This window comes from Phaseolus vulgaris, chromosome 1, assembly GCF_000499845.2.
Source record: "Phaseolus vulgaris cultivar G19833 chromosome 1, P. vulgaris v2.0, whole genome shotgun sequence".
NCBI classification, from domain to species: Eukaryota; Viridiplantae; Streptophyta; class Magnoliopsida; order Fabales; family Fabaceae; genus Phaseolus; species Phaseolus vulgaris.
In genome coordinates this window covers 41,433,476-41,452,951 of record NC_023759.2, presented here as the reverse complement: position 1 = coordinate 41,452,951, position 19,476 = coordinate 41,433,476, and the positions used below count along the sequence as shown (strand labels likewise).

The window sequence follows — 19,476 nt, the reverse complement described above, 5'->3', positions numbered from 1 at the left end:
TAGTTTCTATTACTAATAAATAGTTTATAAAATGTTATCTAATTAGCTACCAAAATTTGTAACTAAAACTTTGGTAACTAATTAGATAACAGTTTAGAAACTAGTTTATAAATGTTATTAATAATAGAAACTACTTCATATACCAATAATTTTTTTAGTCTCTAAAATAGTATCTAATTTAGTAAATATAGTAATTATTTATTTTTTGTCTCTAAAATTGGTATCTATTTAATAATTCTCTTGTAGTGACACATGATTATATAACTCATAATTTAGAAAATAATAGAAAATAATAAGAAAATAAATAAAACTTGCAATGAGAATTCTTCTTTATCATAAATTCATTTTAATGTACCATATTTTTATAAATTAAATATCATACTTTTATAAAATTGTAAATAATTACAAAATATTAATTATTTACCTCATGTTCTTCATCCTTTCCATTAATCCACTATAACTAGGGATGACAAAAAGATGAGACGGTTGTGAGTTTAACCATACTTGTAAAAATTTATCCTCATCCATATATCCAATGACTATAAAATTTTTGCCTCATCCCCATCGTTATCAGGTAATGATACTCATATGTTATGCTGATATTTGTCGCCCTTTTATTATTTCAAATATTTTTTTACAAAAAAAAAATCAAAAGACAGAAAAGATGTTATTGTCAAGGTTTGAATGTCAAAAGAACACATTCTAAGACTTTACACTATTGTACACTTGAAATTGAAAGTTAGATATTCTCTTGTGAAAAAAATAATATTAAAATAGAGTTGAAATAATCAAAATGTATGTTTTAAATAAATGAAGAAGATATTTTTAAATATTAAAAAAAATTATATAAAAAATTTCATGCTGACATGAATAGTGAGTTAGCATTGACGTAAACAATATAATATTATAATATATTTTATATTGGAATTCCATTTGTTATGTCAGAAAAAAATTAATGTCATATGCTTTCAAGGACTCATTTCAATTAATTCAATACTAAAAATATAGCTAGTGTTTAAAGTTACATTTATGAATTATAGAATTCAAAATGATTTTTTTAAAAGATAAAATAGACTTTTTGAGTCAACTATGATGTTGAGTGGAAGGTATAGAGGTGTAGAAAGTAACAACAGGTCTTTTAGTAACACTTTGGTTGTGAAAGAAATGTAAAATAAAAAAGTGTTTCTTCCACACCCCTACATTCTTCAAAATACCGAAATTATCCTTTATAATTTTAGGTGTTTTCAAAATAGTAGTTTCGTAAGTAAAAGATATTTTCGGAATAGAAAATTCATAAAAAAAATAATTCCAAAACATCTTTTTGAAACACATTTTTTTATTTATTTCTGAATTTATAAATCTGTAAAACATGTTCTGGAAAAGACGTTCCGAAAATATTTTGGAAAGAACAATTGGAGAGTCATTTTTTAAAGGGGGAAGAAAGTCTTTTTCAAAAATGAGGGGTGCAGGAAGAAATTTGTAGAGGTGCAGGAAGAAGTTGCCAAAATAAAATATACGCGGCGAAGGGATATGGCGAGCATTGAACAAAAGTGGGTCCCATGTGCGGTGGAAAATCCTTGTTTTTTTCGCGGATTCACGTTCCCGATTACACTTTGCGTTGCTAGAACGCACCGCCCTTATCACCATAACGTATTCTGATCTCTTTTATTCACTCAACAATCTTTTCTTCAACTCTTTATAATAATTTCTCTTCACTCCTAACCTTCCATACTTCACTTTCTCCTTCTTCAACTCCACTCCTCATCATGTCTTTCAGAGGCCTAAGCAGGGTAACATTTTCCTTCTCATCTACATCTCTTACACTTTCTTCTCTTTTCTTTTCTGTCATGTTTTTCTTTCATTGGTTTCATCAAGTTTTGGCATGTGAGTGTTCGTGTGTGTGTGTTTGATTTCAAAATCACGTCTTGGTTTGAAAGTCTTTTGACCCAGATGCGTTTAAATTCCAGCCAAATGCTTCATCAGGCATGGGTGTTGCTGATGACAGCAAAAACACCTTCATGGAACTGAAGCAGAAGAAGGTCCATCGCTATGTGATCTTTAAGGTTGATGAAAAGAAAAGGGAGGTTGTGGTTGAGAAGATCGGTGGCCCCGCTGAGAGCTATGATGATTTCGCTGCATCTTTGCCTGAGAATGATTGCAGATATGCTGTCTTTGACTTTGATTTCGTCACTTCTGAGAACTGTCAAAAGAGCAAAATCTTCTTCATTGCATGGTTAGTTTAGTTTCTCTCTATGTTTTGGTTTTATATGTTAAAGAAAAGGATCTCTAATTTTGTCCACAAGTAAAAGCTTGGTCGCACTAACCATGGCATGATAATTGTTATGTTTTTCTTGTGCAAACAAAGTAAATTCCGCACCTTTTATGATCATATGTTTGGCAGTTTCTAAATAACCATGCCATGCTATTCTTGTAAGCTCGTGTTAATATTGCCTTGCCTAAGTGTCACTCTTTGCTTGTTCTCTCTGATATTATAGAGCTGAATGTTCATTGTTTTATTTGTCTTGGGGTTAAATTTCTTGTCTGATTCATTCCTTGGTGGGATAAGAATTTGTTGTTGATTAGGTAGCCTATCTTAGTAAATATGGTATTTTGAGATTTTTGGTCCATGTCTGAAACCCCTCCTTTTCCAATCTGGATTATCAGTCTCAGATACCAGTATTTAAGTTGCGGATAGACCATTACTGGATAGAAGTTCTTATGTTTATACGAAAGATGATACATAAGTAATTTATCATAACAAACATTATCATGTTTGATGCTTAATTTCAACCATATCAAGAGTAGGTTTCCATCATCATGTATAGTTGACTGGTTTATTTTCTTTATTTGCTAGAAGAATGCCAAACCCTGCCTTTACATATTTACCTAGCTTTTCAGAAAAAAATAGTATAAATGTAAATATCAAATACTCTTCTAGTTGAGCTGATTTAGCACTCTAATTATTGCATCTTTGGAGCTGGTTGTCCACGGAAAGACTATTCTGTCTCTGATCAATCATTGTTCATTTCTTGTTTGAGGGGAACAAACTTGGATTGGACTATTTTTATTCCTGCCTACATCCATCTTCAACATCATGCTTCTTAATTTACATTTTATGTGATTTGATTTGACCAGAAGTATCATTCTTAGTTGTTTCATTGCATGATGTGGATTAGGTCCCCTTCAACGTCTCGGATCCGTGCGAAGATGCTCTACGCCACAACAAAAGAGAGGTTTAGGCGTGAGCTAGATGGTGTTCATTATGAAATCCAGGCTACTGACCCCACTGAAATGGATCTTGAAGTGCTGAGAGATCGTGCACATTGAAATGTTTATGTACTTGAAATTCATTTTCTTTTCAGAATCTACTAGGATTTTACTTTCAATGAATTACCTACTTCATGCTTTATCATCTGCAGAGCCCATCTTGCCACATAATTATGCTTCCAATAATATGAATCTGAAGGGCGATGGGTTTTGAAGCTGAGTTGTTATTGATGTAAATCCCAATTTGCTAAACCTGTGTTATAGAGCGTGACTTTATGGATCCAGATAAATGTGGTGGGTATAAAAGTATATGTTCGTAGAGTTAGCAAAGAATATCTAGAAAATTTCACAACCTGCTTTAAAATTAACCTTGTATTTGTGCTTGTTTTTGGTTTTGAAGAAGCGGAGGTAAGAAATAATGTGTGATATTTTTTGGGATGGAAGAGAAGGAGAAATAGTTTTTTAAAAGGTAGAAATCATTGTACTATTTCTCATTATTTACACGTTATTTCGGGCCTTAGAACTTTGACTATTTGAAAGAAGTAGTATATGATAATGATACATTGATAACTTTATTTTTTATATAACCATATTACAACACCTAATATTATTATTTTAATATTTTTTATATAATTTGATTACAAATTTATTTTTTATTATATATATATATATATGTATATATTTAATTTTAAATTTATTACATCAAAGATTGTATACTTCAAGAGTTCTTTATCAGTAGTGTGATCAGAGTAATGGGCTAATGGATCTTGGAGCCATTTGGATAACCTTATAACGACTATTGCTTCTTGTATCATACGAATTAATTGGGTTTGCACTCAATCATGGTAAGAAAAAGACAAAATTACCCTCTAGGTTTCAAAATTAAAAATAGATTTTGGCTTTGTGGTTTGGGGTTCTCATTTTTGCTTCTGTCTTGGGTATGTTTTCTAGATCCACTGAATTTCGTTGGTTATTTGCATTTGTTTACAGTGATTTTTGGTGGTATTTTTACACTCATTTAAGACGTATTTTGTCGTTCTATACTGTCGTTGTTGCAAAAAAAGTAACATCCTCTTTTTGAAATTCTGGATGTATTACTGAAATTTGATGGGTTCTTGCAAAAAGGTAAGATTTTTTTTAAACGGCTGGATTTAGGATATTGGGATATATTACTGAAATTTAAATTACAAGATGGGTTTAAGTACAATAATTTTATACTTTTAAAATGAATATGAATTCGTGTCCTGGGGATTATAAATGACATCAATTCGTTATAAAAAAAATCATTTGAGAACACAAATTTTAGAATAACTTTTCCCGAACGAATTGATGTTCAATCTAAAAAGTATATTTTGATAATAACTCTTAAATACAAAAAGTTCAAAAAAAAAATATTTTTCTACAACTACAGAATGCGTCTGAAATAGGTGTTAAAAATCACCAAAAATATCGTAAATCATCTCACACAAGTGTAAATAATCAATAACACAGTGAGTCCAGAAAAAAATACAAGACGGAAGAAAAAGATGAGAACCTCAGCCACAGGAGCAGTGCACATGAATGTAGAAGAAGGAAAGCCAAAATGTATTTGTAATTTTAAAATCCTGGAAGGTAATTTCGTCTTTTCCTTATCGTGACTGGGTGCAGATTACAATTCATATTCATATGCTGTCGGGAGTAATAGCCCCTTATAACTTAGGGGGTTGAAAGAGGCCTCAGCACATATATTGAAGGAGATTATCACTGAAGGAAATCAGTTCTGGAATTGCTGCGTTTATTTCTAGTCAAATTCCAAAATACCATAGCCTCACATTCCTAATTTTAACTTGTTTTTAAGACTTTCAGAGTGAGTCTTCATATGCGAGCTTCGATTCAAATACATGACCCCAAACTGTTTCAACTTTTGCAGAGGAAATAGTATTCTCACTGTACTCATCATTTAGTAGTACATCACCGAATAATTTAACAAAGCAAAAGGACCCAAAATTCCAGCACAGTTCGTGAAATAGAAATATGATTACGTGATTAATCTAATACCTGCTAAAATATCAAATTATTCAGTTTTGGGGTCCCATTGATTATATAATTATCATCCATGCCATCACTGAAGTCGTTATACCGGCATGGAGTTTTCAACTGAGAATATAATATAAGTGTGAAAAGTGAGATGTTGTGGTGAAGTATGAATTTGTGAGATATAAAATAAGAATAAATTATGTAAAAGTTACCTGTAGCTCATGTCCAAAGAAAAGTCTATTGATCATTGGTTGAAAGCAGTTTCCATCGAAGAATAACTTGATCTGTGTGGACCATAAAGTGATGCGAGAGGTAGACAATTGAATTGAATATAGTAAGTTAATAATGAGACTGAAAACGTCAGTGCAACTCCCCACTACAACTTTTGCTTTCAAATTTCAATTAGCAAACGTATTTGAAGTGTACAAGTCAAATATTTGTGCCGTGGACAGACTGGAACTGCAACTGCTAGAATTATGGTCATATTTCACGTCTATACTCACATTGAAAAGTAAATAATCTTCATCTGTTTTCACGTAAGCACCTAGGAAAAGGGGCACAGTTCAGAAATTTCAGACGATAAGATTCTTATACTATTTATATTCGTACTGTTCCATCACGGAAACTTATTCAACTGTAGTCTTTTTTATCTTAAGATTTCAATTACACACATGACTAGTGTAATGCCATCAGTTTCCTTAGACTTAAGAAAATTGAAATATTGAAACAACTAAGTCAAAAGAGAAAAAGAAAATAAAGATAGCATGCAGAACAGAGCCGGTCTGTGAAACTAGTTATTAAAAGTTCTATACACCAATAGTGATTATACATCAACTGTAACTCAAATTTACCAATATTAGAAAAAGAAATAGCCCTAGTTCCTAGTCCTGCTACATGATGTCCAGGCAAAGTTTAACAGAAATATTGGCGAGGGGCAAGGAAAGCTTTTGTGCTTTCCAAGTCTAATTGAAGCCACTCTGCTTTATTATAGCAACAACATTATAGATGAATATATCCTAAACATATGGAACAGTTTTGTTGTTATTGTTGTTAATAGAATGTGACTTCTCTAACTCTCCCTCGGTCCCAACATCCTCCTCATTCTCACCTGACATCTCCTCCAACGATCTTCCCTTTGCCTCAGGAACCAAGAAAGTAAAGAAGAAGCCTAAAATGTTAACTACACCTAAGACGATAAGTGCATTTTTTACACCAATACCTGCAGGGTACCCTGCATCAGCTTTGCTTTTGTCCTTGTTTTGTGCCAAGTACAAGAACCCAAAAGAACCAACTATAGCTCCAAGCTTCCCAGATGCTGATGAAATTCCATGACAAGTACTTCGGAATCTAGCAGGGAAAATCTCTGCTGGCACCACAAATGTGGTGGCATTAGGCCCAAAATTTGCAAAGAAAAAGGTCAATGAATACATCACCACAAATCCTATCCGGTTATCCCTATGAGTCCAGTGGTCATAAGGGATGGCAAGAGCAAACATGAAGACAGTCATAAAGAAGAACCCCATCAATTGGATAGCAAATCTTCCTATCTTGTCAATGAAAGCCACCGTGAACCAGTAGCCAGGAACTGTACTGCACAGAGCAATGAGTGTTTGAGCCCTTGCAATTTTGTAAACCTCCTCAATAGCATTCATGGTTTTGGCCGGAGGTATCCAACCAATTGCACTGAAGATATCCTTCTGGAAAAGATTTTGACTATAAAATGCAATATCAAGCAAGAACCATGTGCTTGATGTACCAAGGAGATGCAGTCCATGGCGAGTTAAGAACTCCTTTGAGAACAAGCCATATGGCTTAGCTTGTGGTTCTTCAATCTGTGGTTCAGCTTGAATCTCAACCTGCAGAACCTTAGACATGTCTGCTGCCGCCTGCTTCGTGTTCTTGGCTACTAGAGCAGTATAACGGGCAGTTTCCGGCATCTTCATCCGCCAGTAGTAAGTCAGTGCTGCTGGGAGTGCTCCCACCATCACAATTATCCTCCAAACATAGTCTGCTTGTAAAACTGTTGAGGCAGCTGGATCAACCTCATATGCTGGAGCTTCAAACCACTTATTGAATGCAGCTGACATTATAATTGCAAATATACCACCTGCCAAAATGCCAAACCCCTGCATGGCAAACACTGCAGCAATGAAGGCACCGCGAGTCTTCTTGTTAGAGTACTCAGACATTATGGTAGCAGAAAGTGGATAGTCTCCACCAATACCAAATCCAAGCCAAAAGCGAAAGAAGCAAAGAGTTGACATAACAGATTTTGCACTATGACCGAATGAAAGGCCGGAAGCAACGGAACATAATACCATCATCATCAGAGTCATGCCGTAGACTCTTTTCCTTCCCATCTTATCACCAAGCCAACCAAAGAAAAGCTGACCTGAAAGTGTTCCACAGAAAGCCACACCATTTACAGCAGCTGCGACATTGGGAGGCAATGTACCGGGCTTTGGTGCACCATCAACATGGTAGTATATGCGGCCGAGCAACTTTGTAACAAGTGATATGCAGAATAGATCATATGCATCGGTGAAGAAGCCCATTCCAGCAATGATGATTGCAGTGAAATGGTACCATTGTGTTTTTGCCACATCAAGCGCATTTAGCACCTGAATTTGCTCCTTTGCCATGGCTTTTCAAGCCAAAATTACAAGGCTATGTCTGTATCTCTTTATCAAAAACTCCCCTTCTCTGCAGAAGTGGAAACGAGAGTCAGACTTATCAATTGTGAGATCTTTGATTAAACAAAAAAAAAACTAAGAATTCAATAATAGCTGATCAATTTGAACAAGTTATCAAATGAAATCAACCAATACACGTACAGAAATTAGCCTCTAGAAAAGTTGTCAAGCTGGAAGGAACTCGTAAACTAACTTGCCAGTAAATTTCTTCGAAAATTATTGTTTTTAAATTGTTTCTAAAGACAAAAGAAACAGAAACAAAGCTATGGGTGAGCAGAAATATACGAAGCGAGAAACAGTTTCAAATGCGCCCCAGATGCAAACAAATTTTAAGAAACAGTTATGCATTTATTTATTTTAAAAAGAGGTTACAGATTGAAGATCCTATAATATCTCTAGAAAGCAAAATTTACGCAAAAGTCAATGTTCTCAAAACTGAAACAATACCGGAAAAGAAAACTGGTTAATTTTGAAATTATCATAACAAACAATAATTAGACTCCCAGATAATATCGAATGAAACCATACATGCACAAGATGCGTCCACAAGAAGTGACTAGAAATAGCAGAAACAGGTTAAGATGAAATCAGTATCTGGAATGTACGTACATTAAAGGAAAACACATGAAATGAATCTGAAAAAAACTAAGAACTCGGGGTAGTTGAGTGATGGTCCCGTGATGCATGCATGGGGTGACACATTAGAAAGACTTTGGCAATGCCAAAAGAAAATATAATTGCAATAATAATATTATAAAATGAATTACCTGTAGCGGAAAAAGTTGTAGAGAGAAGAGAAAGATGTGAAGTGGGGAAATGTATGAAGGGAGTGGGAAGAATTTATAGGAAGAGAAGCTAAGAAAACATGACATAAAACAAACATAATACAGTTTCTAAACCAAATATTCCACTCGCATATACCCCTCCTTTTCCGCCCAGTCAAGTCAACCCCTCTTATGCCTTTTAACACCGTTCCTTCTCCGAAGCCCTTGGATCACTCTGCATTCTCTCTTTTTTTTTTTCACACACTATTTTATACTATATAATACTCTTTCTTCACACTAAATTAAAATACCTTTTAATCCTAAAAAATTTATTATTTTTTAAATTTTCTTTAACTACATCATATATTATGCAAATCAGGTGATACTTAAACAAATATGTACTTATTACTGGAAACGTTTAGTCAACTTAATGAAAAAGACTAAATTATTATTTAAAAAATAACACAACCATCTTAAAATCTTATAAATAATGTTCTATCAACTTGTTGTTATTATGCATAATAGTTATTTTAATATATAATAATTTTTTATTGATTAATTTATACAAACTGTTGGACGGACTTAAAAAAAATTGTAAAATATTCTATACAAATAATTGTAGTTCAGTTTAAAAAATTGAAATTTCATTTATACGCAAGACGTTTTTTCGTGTTTAATGAATAGTATGTAGAAATAATTTTGTACATGGTATTGTTTTTATTAGTAAATAATTGATAATATAGTGTCTTTATGAGAGTTTAAAAGAATCTTTCTGTGGTGTTTCATAAAAAGAAACTAAGTATTTTGGCTTTAAGAAATTGAAATTCCATTCACACAGAATTGATGAAGTTGTTGCGTGTTTTAATTTGCTTATAAGAACTCCATCGTCTATAAAAGTGGATAGTTTAATTTGTTGTTCAACTCATGGCCATGGAATGGAACCACCAAAACTTATACTCTCTTACTTTCAACTGTACTAGTCAAATTTATACCACTCAATTTATGTGTTGGATCGATGATTAATTAGTTGTGATTTTTAAATTGCAACAACATTTTAATTAATATTTTTTTGTTTTGACTTTCAAGTATCATAATGAATTAATTCATACGTGTTCTCTGTGGCTTTCTGTCTTTTACATCCCTCAATTATGGTCGCTATTAAATAATAATAATTGTTCTTCTATGAATTCATCTTTCTATAATGTTTTTTTTAAGCCAACACTGTGACACATACATATACATACAAAAAATCATTGATTATTTATTCGATAACTATGTGTAGATAACACACTGTGTCACATGCTCTTTCGTGACGTGATTTACTTTTGATAAGTGATCGGTGTCTTTGTGTGGTGTGGAAGAAGAGTCGGTAAGACATTTACTTTTTGAATGTATGATCTTTTGGAGAATTTGGGGTATGTGTCTCGAGTGGTTGAGATTGTCTTCGGTCCTACATCGTGATGCACAAATGTATTTTAGGATGTTCAATCCTATAGGTTTGAATCACGCATTTATCAGGTGCTGGGGGACATTTGGGTAGGTATTGTTAGTGAAATCTGGAATCACAGGAATATGGTTGTGTTTGAGAATGGGCGGGTAGACTTAGTGGAGGTGTGGTACAAAGGAAGACTTGGTCTTGGGTCACAGTAAAAGAAAAATTGGCCAATTTTTCCTACTCAGATCGGTGTTTGGAACCTCACTGTTGTATGAGATATTAGAAAGACTGATTATTTTTGCATTATTTAACTAAAGATTTTGCCCAGTAGTAGAGGTGTGTTTTGTGCAGGTTTCATCGGGTTCGCTTATCTGGCAAGGTTGGATTAAGGTGTGTGGTCTGGGCTGCGCTTGGAAGGTGTCGAAGATGTCAGAGGTTAGGTGTGTTGAGTTTTGGCACTTGGTTTGGCACCTTTGTTTGCTTGCAAAGATCCTGTTTAGTAGTGCGGTGCATGTCCTTTTTTGAGAGTGTGAGCTCATGGTGGGTTGATGTAACTATATTTGTGGGCTTCTATATCTCAGATATTATTAAATATTTTTAATATTATTAAATATTTTATTAAATATTTTTAATATTTTTAATATTATTAAATATTATTAATATTATTAATATTATTAAATATTCTATTAAATATTTTTAATATTATTAAATATTTTATTAAATATTTTTAATATTTTTAATATTATTAAATATTATTAATATTATTAATATTATTAAATATTCTATTAAATATTTTTAATATTATTAAATATTTTATTAAATATTTTTAATATTATTAAATATTTTTAATATTATTAAATATTTTTAATATTATTAAATATTTTCAATATTATTAAATATTTTTAATATTATTAAATATTTTTAATATTATTAAATATTTTTAATATTATTAAATATTTTCAATATTATTAAATATTTTTAATATTATTAAATATTTTATTAAATATTATTAAATATTCTATTAAATATTATTAATATTATTAATATTATTAAATATTCTATTAAATATTTTTAATATTATTAAATATTATTAATATTATTAAATATTATTAATATTATTAAATATTATTAATATTATTAAATATTATTAATATTATTAAATATTATTAATATTATTAAATATTATTAAATATTATTAATATTACTAAATATTATTACTATTATTAAATATTAAAAATATTTAAATATTATTACTATTATTAAATGTTATTAATATTATTAAATATCATTATTATTATTAAATTTTATTAATATTATTAAATATCATTACTATTATTAAATATTATTAATATTATTAAATATCATTACTATTATTAAATATTATGAATATTATTAAATATTATGAATATTATTAAATATTATGAATATTATTAAATATTATTAATATTATGAATATTATTAAATATTATTAAATATTATTAATATTATTAAATATTATTAATATTATTAAATATTATTAATATTATTAAATATTATTAATATTATTAAATATTATTAATATTATTAAATATTATTAATATTATTAAATATTATTAATATTATTAAATATTATTAATATTATTAAATATTAAAAAAATTAATATTATTAAATATTATTAATATTATTAAATATTATTAATATTATTAAATATTATTAATATTATTAAATATTATTAATATTATTAAATATTATTAATATTATTAAATATTATTAATATTATTAAATATTATTAATATTATTAAATATTATTAATATTATTAAATATTATTAAATATTATTAAATATTATTAATATTATTAAATATTATTAATATTACTAACATTATTAAATATTACTAATATTATTAAATATTATTAATATTATTAAATATTACTAATATTATTAAATATTATTTATATTATTAAATATTACTAATATTATTAAATATTATTCATATTATTAAATATTATTCATATTATTAAATATTATTCATATTATTAAATATTATTAATATGTATAAATTAGTTATGGTTATTATTATTTATGAATATTAATTATAATTTTATAATTCTTTATATTATTTTAATAATTTTAATATTATGTATATAACTATTATGATAATAGTTGGTAGGTAATATAGATCCGTGGGTGATAGTTCGTAGGTAATAAAGATTCGTGGTAATAGCTAGTAGGTAATAAAGATTCGTAGGTAAAAGTTGGTAGGTAATAAGATCCGTAGGTAATAGTTGGTAGGTAATGTTGAATTTACCTACGGATTCAGAATCTGCGGGTAATGTCTGTAGGTAATGTTGTTCGTAAGTAATATTTGTAAGTTATGCTGAATTTACCTACGAACTCAGATCCTTGGGTAAAAACCCGTAGATAATATTAATTTTTTTTGTAGTGTTAATTGTGTATATTTTTATTGAGAATTTATATGTTATATGTATTTGAATATATGCTTTTGGTATGGTATATTATTATATATTAAAAAAAATATTAAATAAAAATTAATTTTAGAGATAAAGGATAATTAATTATTATATTAAACAAATTAAATATTATTTTATAAATTTAAAAATATTGGTATATAAAATATTTTTTATTGTTAATAAAAAATTAAATTAATTTTCAAACATGAAAGTTTTTTATAAAAAAATAAAATAATATTTAATATTAATACTAAAATTTTAATTACTAACTATGTTATATTTTAAATTAATTTTTATAGATACTAATTATATGAAAAGTCGTCAAATTAAAAAAATTACTATGCCATTAATATAAATAATTTGTACAAATAAAATGTTTACAAAGGGAAAGTTTGCTTTCACTTCTTTTCTATCTACATTTACTTGACAAATTTTTTTCAATATAAAATATTATATTATAGTAATAAATATATATAAATAGAACATTATAATAAAATAATAATTTATGAAGTTGTAAATTGAATGGATGAGAAAAATAAGTGTTAAATTATCATTACTTTAAAAAATGGAAAAGGTTTATAGGGCACTAGTTTTTTTCTCTCACTTTAACTTTGTAATCTTTTTTAAAATAAAATATTATATTTTCTTAATAAAATTTAATATAAATAAAATTTTAAAATAAAATAATAATATATTTAATTGTTAATGAAATGCATTTAAAAACTGTCAACCTATCATTGTTATAATCTGGTATTAATTATTAATATATCATTATTCAACGTATCAATCTCGTACACAAAAAACACAACTCAAAAATGATAGGTTGACATATCATTTTTTTAATAATACTTTTTCATGTGATGACAAATGATTGTTGTTACTTGAGGTGTCAGCCTAACTGAGATCTTAAGTAGCATAATGATGTCTAATATGAAAATTTTTTATAAAAAAAAATTATATTAATTAAATTACAATTATAAACAAGTGTTTTTTAATGTATAGTTGTCAGAGTACCATTTTTTATATCTTAGTTATGAATCAATCTTGACTTAAATCAATTATAATGTCTTGATTTTATTGTCCATATTTATGTATTTTTTGTCTTCTGGATTTATCTGAAGGGTCTTGATGGTTTGATGAATCTATGTTGAATCTCTAGAGAAAGTTAAAGGTAAGGGAATCACGATTGGGTAGTTCATGTGTTTATTTCGATGTGCTGGAGCCAAAGATGATTCCTTTCATGCTAGTCATAGTAGCATGGATGATTTTCGTATCATTTTTGTCAATTTCAAACTCTATACATTACTCAATAATTTCAATCCAATTTGCAAATTAAGATGTTGTCGGAAAATATAGAATAAACATATAATCTAAAAGTAATTCTAAAATTATATTATATATTACAAGAAATAATACTAATAATATTTAATAATCAATAAGTGAGATAAATGTATGTAGGTTAATGAAGTTAAATGTTGTGTTATTCAGTCGTTCAACTGTGTAAAATAAATTAATAGTTCAACCAATATGGTCATCATACAAAATAAATGGTCATCGTATACAAAATAATATGTTTCCATTAATGTAATTTCCCAATCAGCTCTCCCCAGGCTGCAACTGTGTTGTGGCCTTGTGCTCGTGCGGGTTCAAGTAAATACTACACAAAATATTATCAATATAGTCATAGTACAAAATAAACTGTCGTCGTACGTACAAAAAAAAATATGTTTCCATTAATGTAATTTCTTAATCAATTCTTCCTCCGATCACAACTGTTACAAAAAACATTATTACAGTAATCACAGAAAAATGAATGGATTTTACAAAAGACAATTTATCCTCCTACAGTTGAGTTTTCTTCCGATGATGGCAAGGTATTTCATTCTTCAAACCATTCTCGGTAGCTAATAATGTCATTTTTTTTTATTCTCTACCATGTTTTTGAGTTGTGTTTTATGTACGAGGTTGATATGTTGAATTTTGATAATTGGTACCATAATATAACTCTGATTTTTTTTATTAAAATAAATAATTTTAAAATTATATTAATTAAATTACAATTATAAACAAGTGTTTTTTAATGTATAGTTGTCAGAGTACCATTTTTTTTTTGTTCTTGTTTGTTTTTGTTTTAATTTTTGTATGTGTATTGGGCAAATTTTTGTATAAGAGTGATATTTCATTTGACAGGAAATTTTTTTTTTTTCTTACTTTTATATTCTAGGAGTGTTTTTTTTTAAATTGCATAAACATATCCTAATTATGAATCAATCTGGAAGGGGAGAAATTCGGGTATATGGTTAAATCGGCTTACCTCCGTCTAAGGGGGGGATAAAGTTTGAGAGAATGGGACGGTGTATAATAAGTTTTGGATGAGTAAAGTTGTACATACTGCACTAGTTACGACTTGGAGGGTGTTGGAAAACAAGTTGGCCACTAAGGCTAACCTGGTTAGGCGCGGGATTACGGTTGCAAGTTCTATTTGCAGCCTGTGCGGGATGGAGGAGGAGACTAGTACCATCTATTCTAGGAGTGCAGATTTGTTTGGTTACTGTGGAACCATTGTTATGTATGGCTGGGTGTGCAGGATGTGTTTCATAATGTCCCATTGTTAAATTTTTTCCAGTAGTTTAGGATGAGCAGTGCGCCGACTTCGGTGGATGAAGTTTGGGGAAGGATTTGGATCGCAGTAGTTAATGAGGTCTGGAGGCACATAAATAGGGTTATCTTTAAAGGGGGAGTAGTAGATGTACTTGAGGCTTTCGCATTGGTCCAACTAAAGACTTGGTTTTGGGTTTCATCCAAGTCACGATCTGCGTTTTTTTCCTTTTCTGATTGGTGCCCATAGATCTGATGGTTTGTATTATGATCATGATTGAAAAGCTCATGTATATGTTTAGCTAGATGTGATGGAGCCAAAGTTGATTCCTTTATGTGATGTTTTTTATTTGATCCATTAAAGTATCATCACAAATACGTTTTAAGCATTATAATATATAATAATATATAAAGTTTAAAAAAAAATATATAATAAATATGTTTTAAATATTTTAATGTATAATAGTTTTCATATGCATTTTTTAGTATTTAAATAAAAATAAAAATAATAAAAAATAGATAAATTTATTTTACTATTATAACTTAATTTTATATATAATTAAAGAAAAATATATTTTATTATTTAAAGTAAAAATAATACAAAATTAGATAAAATTAATTTCCTATTATAAATTTTCTTTATATATAATTGAAGAAAACTATATGTTTGGTACTTCAACAATGAGACCACTTTCCATATTTCATCCTGCTTTTACCATTTTTTTTTATCAGTAATAAACAATGAATAAAATGTGAACCATTTAAGGGGTGGTCCAACCCTTATACAAAGCACACGACCTTTAACCTTTTCCTCTCGACACGTCCCCGTCAACGTCTAAAGATACCACTACTTAATTAAAATCAGAAAGAATAGCCTACAACACTCACTTATTCCAAACAAAAACCTCATGATATCATCCCCATACAGACCAAAGGGTCTATACACCAATCAGAGAAGGAGAAATTCGCAGCCTGCGACATGGATGTAACCCAAGACCAAGCCTTTAGTTGCACCAAAGCAAACACTTCCAATGCATCAATTACACCCCCTTTAAATATTACTTTGTTTATATGCTTCCAAATCTCGTTGACAACTACGATCCAATCACTCCCCAAACCTCATTTACCGAAGCAGTCACATCACACATCCTAAACTAAGAGAAATTTAACAATGAAACATTATGGAACGCACTTTGTGATGGGAAAAACGCACGCGAAAGCAACACACATAATCTCGAATCAACTGTAGAAAAATAAGCGACACAAGATTTAACGTGGTTCGGTCGCCAACTGTAACCTACATCCACACGGGCAACTATTAGGTTTACATTATATCATGTTGCACACCAATTACAAGTACAATGATCTCTTTAAATAGAGATAAATAGAGATAATAAAGGGAAACAATGATTAAGCCCACTCACTAAAACATGGTGTCTACTCAGCCCAACCCAATTGGTCCTGGCTTCATACCCAACAATCTCCCACTTGAAGCCACGGAACAATGTTCACCTGCGCTTCAACTGTGTACATGGTGTCTTGTCAGCCCAACCCAATTGGTCTTGACTTCATACCCAACAATCTTCCACTTGAAGTCACGGAACAATGTTCACTTGCGCTTCAACTGTGTACATGTATTTCTGTAATCTGTCGACAAAACTCAATGTTCCACCACTAGTTGCCACCAACCTTCTTAATCATTTTGAAGACTTCGTTAAAACTCCCCTGAGTTTCAACACGTCAGTCACTGAACCGTTCTCTGTTCCTACTGACTCCCACTTACAGGAACTGCCAGATCCTGGATCAACCTGAGAACAAACACTCTCCATATTCAACAAGAAATTTTTTGGAGAAGTTTCAACCGCTGGAATACTGGTTCTCCTAACCCACTGTCGTCTAGGAACCTCAGCTGAAGCACAACCCGTGCTCCCACTGCCACAAGTACCTCTGACTGGTCTACCTGAACCTTTCCATGCTCGTTCATCCTGAATCTGACATGTGGCTCTGAGTTTCTCTCTTGTAAAGACAACCCTCTTCTGCCCACGAGATTTTGTGAACCGGACTTTGTTTATCTTCTGAACTGGGATGGTCACTCCCTCAGACACGGTAATCTGACTATATACAAAGAACCTCTCTTTCTTCCACAGGCCATGACAAGATTTCCCTTGACGACCTTCCACTGCTGATTTCCGAACTTCACTTCATGTCCCTGTTTGTCCAACTGCCTAACAAAAATCAAACTTTTCGTCAAGCTTGGAACAACTTTGACATCCTTCAAAGTCCAAAAACCAACTGGTGTCTTCAACACTATGTCACCCATGCCCATAACATCAAGAGTTATGTTGTCTGCTAGTCTTACCTTTCCAAAGTCTCCAATAACTAGATTATGCAATGCTTCAGAATCCATGACCCAGGAATCCACACTGCTATCCGCGCAACAGACTAAAATGTCCTCGTCCGCGAAGTCTTCTGCAATGTTGACTTATTTATCATTTGGGCATTGATTCTTGAAATGCCCCACCTCCTTGCAGTTCCAACATGTTACACTTGAGCAATCCCGAGTCTTTGACTGACTCCTTCTTTTGTTCTTGCTCCTACTATCTCTGATATTTCTCTTACCTCTGATGACATATAACGATTCACTAGATAATTCCCCAGAACTCCTTCTTCGGACATCCTCGCCCTGAACTTCCTGAGACAGTAGACACACTAAGTTCTTTTCCCACTCAAAAAGATTCTTTCTCCAACCAAAATTTCATTCCCAAAAGTTGTTGTTCCAATCCACTAGCTCTGCCACCGAAGAAGCTTTTGAGACACTTAGTGAAAACAACCTCGAAAAAAAACTTTTCAACGCCCCCTGCCCTCCCAATTGTCTTCCCAAAACAAAACTTCCTTCCCATTACCCACCTTCCAAACATGCATTGTTATTGATCCACAGTGTTTTCAATGGGGTTTGAGATTCCATTCACTAGTGCAGATAAGTTAAACAAATGCGGCTATTTTAAATTTACAAATGCGGTCATAGAACCGCATTTGATCAACACGCATTTGTAAATCTGGAATTTACAAATGCGGTCCTATGACCGCATTCATAAATCACATTTACAAATGTGGTCATTTTAGGTAACCGCATTTGTATATTATTCTGAATTAGGGAGTGGGTTTGGGGTTTAGGATTTATGAATGCGGTCTTGGTAAAAACCGCATTCATAAATCACTATTTACAAATGCGGTCATTTACTAAGACCGCATTTGTAAATGCGAATTCACTATTTACAAATGCGGTCTTGGTAAATGACCGCATTTGTAAATAGTGCTTTTTTTTTTTTGGTACATCCTGTTTTGTGCAGAAACCATATATTTAAATAACCTGCATAATGATTAAACCCCAGCCAGACAAATACAAAAATGTAGTAACCAATTGAAATCATCAAAATGTACATTTACAAGTGATCAAATTACATATAATAAAACCACTAATATTGTTTACTTATGCTAGAGTTATAAAAATTAATGAAGTATGTGGACCAAGAATCTCTAACATATGAAATGCCTTCCTCACTCATTGGTGTTTCTTCTGTGAATAACTGCATTGCAAAGTTGACATAAATTAGTTTCTAGATATATATATATATGTTCAAGAATTATAAAAATGATTTAACATATACCTCCTTCCAACCAGTTTTAACACCTAGTCTTATAATGATAATCATCCATTGCATAATGTAATAGCCACACTCATAGCTTCCTGGTTGTTTATTACACTATATAATTCAATAAAAAGTAATATGTTAGTATATTGATAAACAATGATAATAGAGAAAGAAAAAAATTACAAACCTTTATTCTTATCCAGTTCAAATTATTTGAACTTGATCGACCTTTTAGGATGTTATATCCACGCCATGAACTGGTTAATACAAAAAACCTCGTTAGTAGATGGTTAATTAGTAACATATACAAAGTTAAGTTTATACTATACTTACGTATCAATGATATCCTTAAATTTTGTGGGCATCTTCTTGTGTAGGGAACAAAACCACACAGCAGTCTTATCAACCATTGATAAGACAAGTAACTGCCAATGATGCCTATATGATCATTGAAAAGAGTTAGTAAATATTTAAAACATGAAATAATAATAATTGATGACATATAATTAAACTTACTCATTAATGTAAGGGCATAAATAAATTTGTTTTCCCTCTTTTTCCAGGATGTTAGTGATGTATGCTTGAGTCTCAGTTGAGTT

At 30.5% G+C, this 19,476-nt stretch overlaps 2 protein-coding genes across 5 annotated transcripts; one reads left to right on the top strand and one right to left on the bottom strand.

Annotated features, from left to right (window-relative positions):
• Positions 1–1,539: 1,539 nt before the first annotated feature.
• LOC137814288 (actin-depolymerizing factor) lies at positions 1,540–3,557 on the top strand. The gene is made up of 3 exons (XM_068616928.1): positions 1,540–1,790; positions 1,968–2,233; positions 3,177–3,557. The coding sequence occupies exons 1-3, from the start codon at positions 1,767–1,769 to the stop codon at positions 3,325–3,327; spliced, it is 441 nt and encodes a 146-aa protein (XP_068473029.1). The 5' UTR covers positions 1,540–1,766; the 3' UTR covers positions 3,328–3,557.
• A 2,491-nt stretch (positions 3,558–6,048) lies between these two features.
• Positions 6,049–8,913, bottom strand: LOC137814287 (inorganic phosphate transporter 1-4-like). 4 transcript variants are annotated; one of them, XM_068616924.1, is made up of 2 exons: positions 8,744–8,913; positions 6,049–7,986 (listed from the first exon to the last, which is right to left on the bottom strand). In XM_068616924.1, exon 2 carries the CDS (start codon positions 7,923–7,925, stop codon positions 6,300–6,302), a length of 1,626 nt encoding a protein of 541 aa, XP_068473025.1. In that variant the 5' UTR covers positions 7,926–7,986; positions 8,744–8,913; the 3' UTR covers positions 6,049–6,299. The 4 variants fall into 4 exon arrangements, with proteins under 4 accessions (XP_068473025.1, XP_068473028.1, XP_068473026.1 ...); XM_068616927.1 differs by lacking the exon at positions 8,744–8,913 and adding an exon at positions 8,586–8,741; XM_068616925.1 differs by lacking the exon at positions 8,744–8,913 and adding an exon at positions 8,505–8,676.
• Between the last annotated feature and the right edge of the window lie 10,563 nt (positions 8,914–19,476).

Excerpts from the sequence above, each read along its gene's own strand:
- LOC137814288 (XM_068616928.1), top strand. The coding sequence starts at position 1,767 with ATGTCTTTCAGAGGCCTAAGCAGG. Across the intron at positions 1,791-1,967 it reads CTTTCAGAGGCCTAAGCAGG|CCAAATGCTTCATCAGGCAT; the intron begins GTAACATTTTCC and ends TTTAAATTCCAG. Across the intron at positions 2,234-3,176 it reads AAAATCTTCTTCATTGCATG|GTCCCCTTCAACGTCTCGGA; the intron begins GTTAGTTTAGTT and ends GATGTGGATTAG.
- LOC137814287 (XM_068616924.1), bottom strand. The coding sequence starts at position 7,925 with ATGGCAAAGGAGCAAATTCAGGTGCTAAATGCGCTTGATGTGGCAAAA.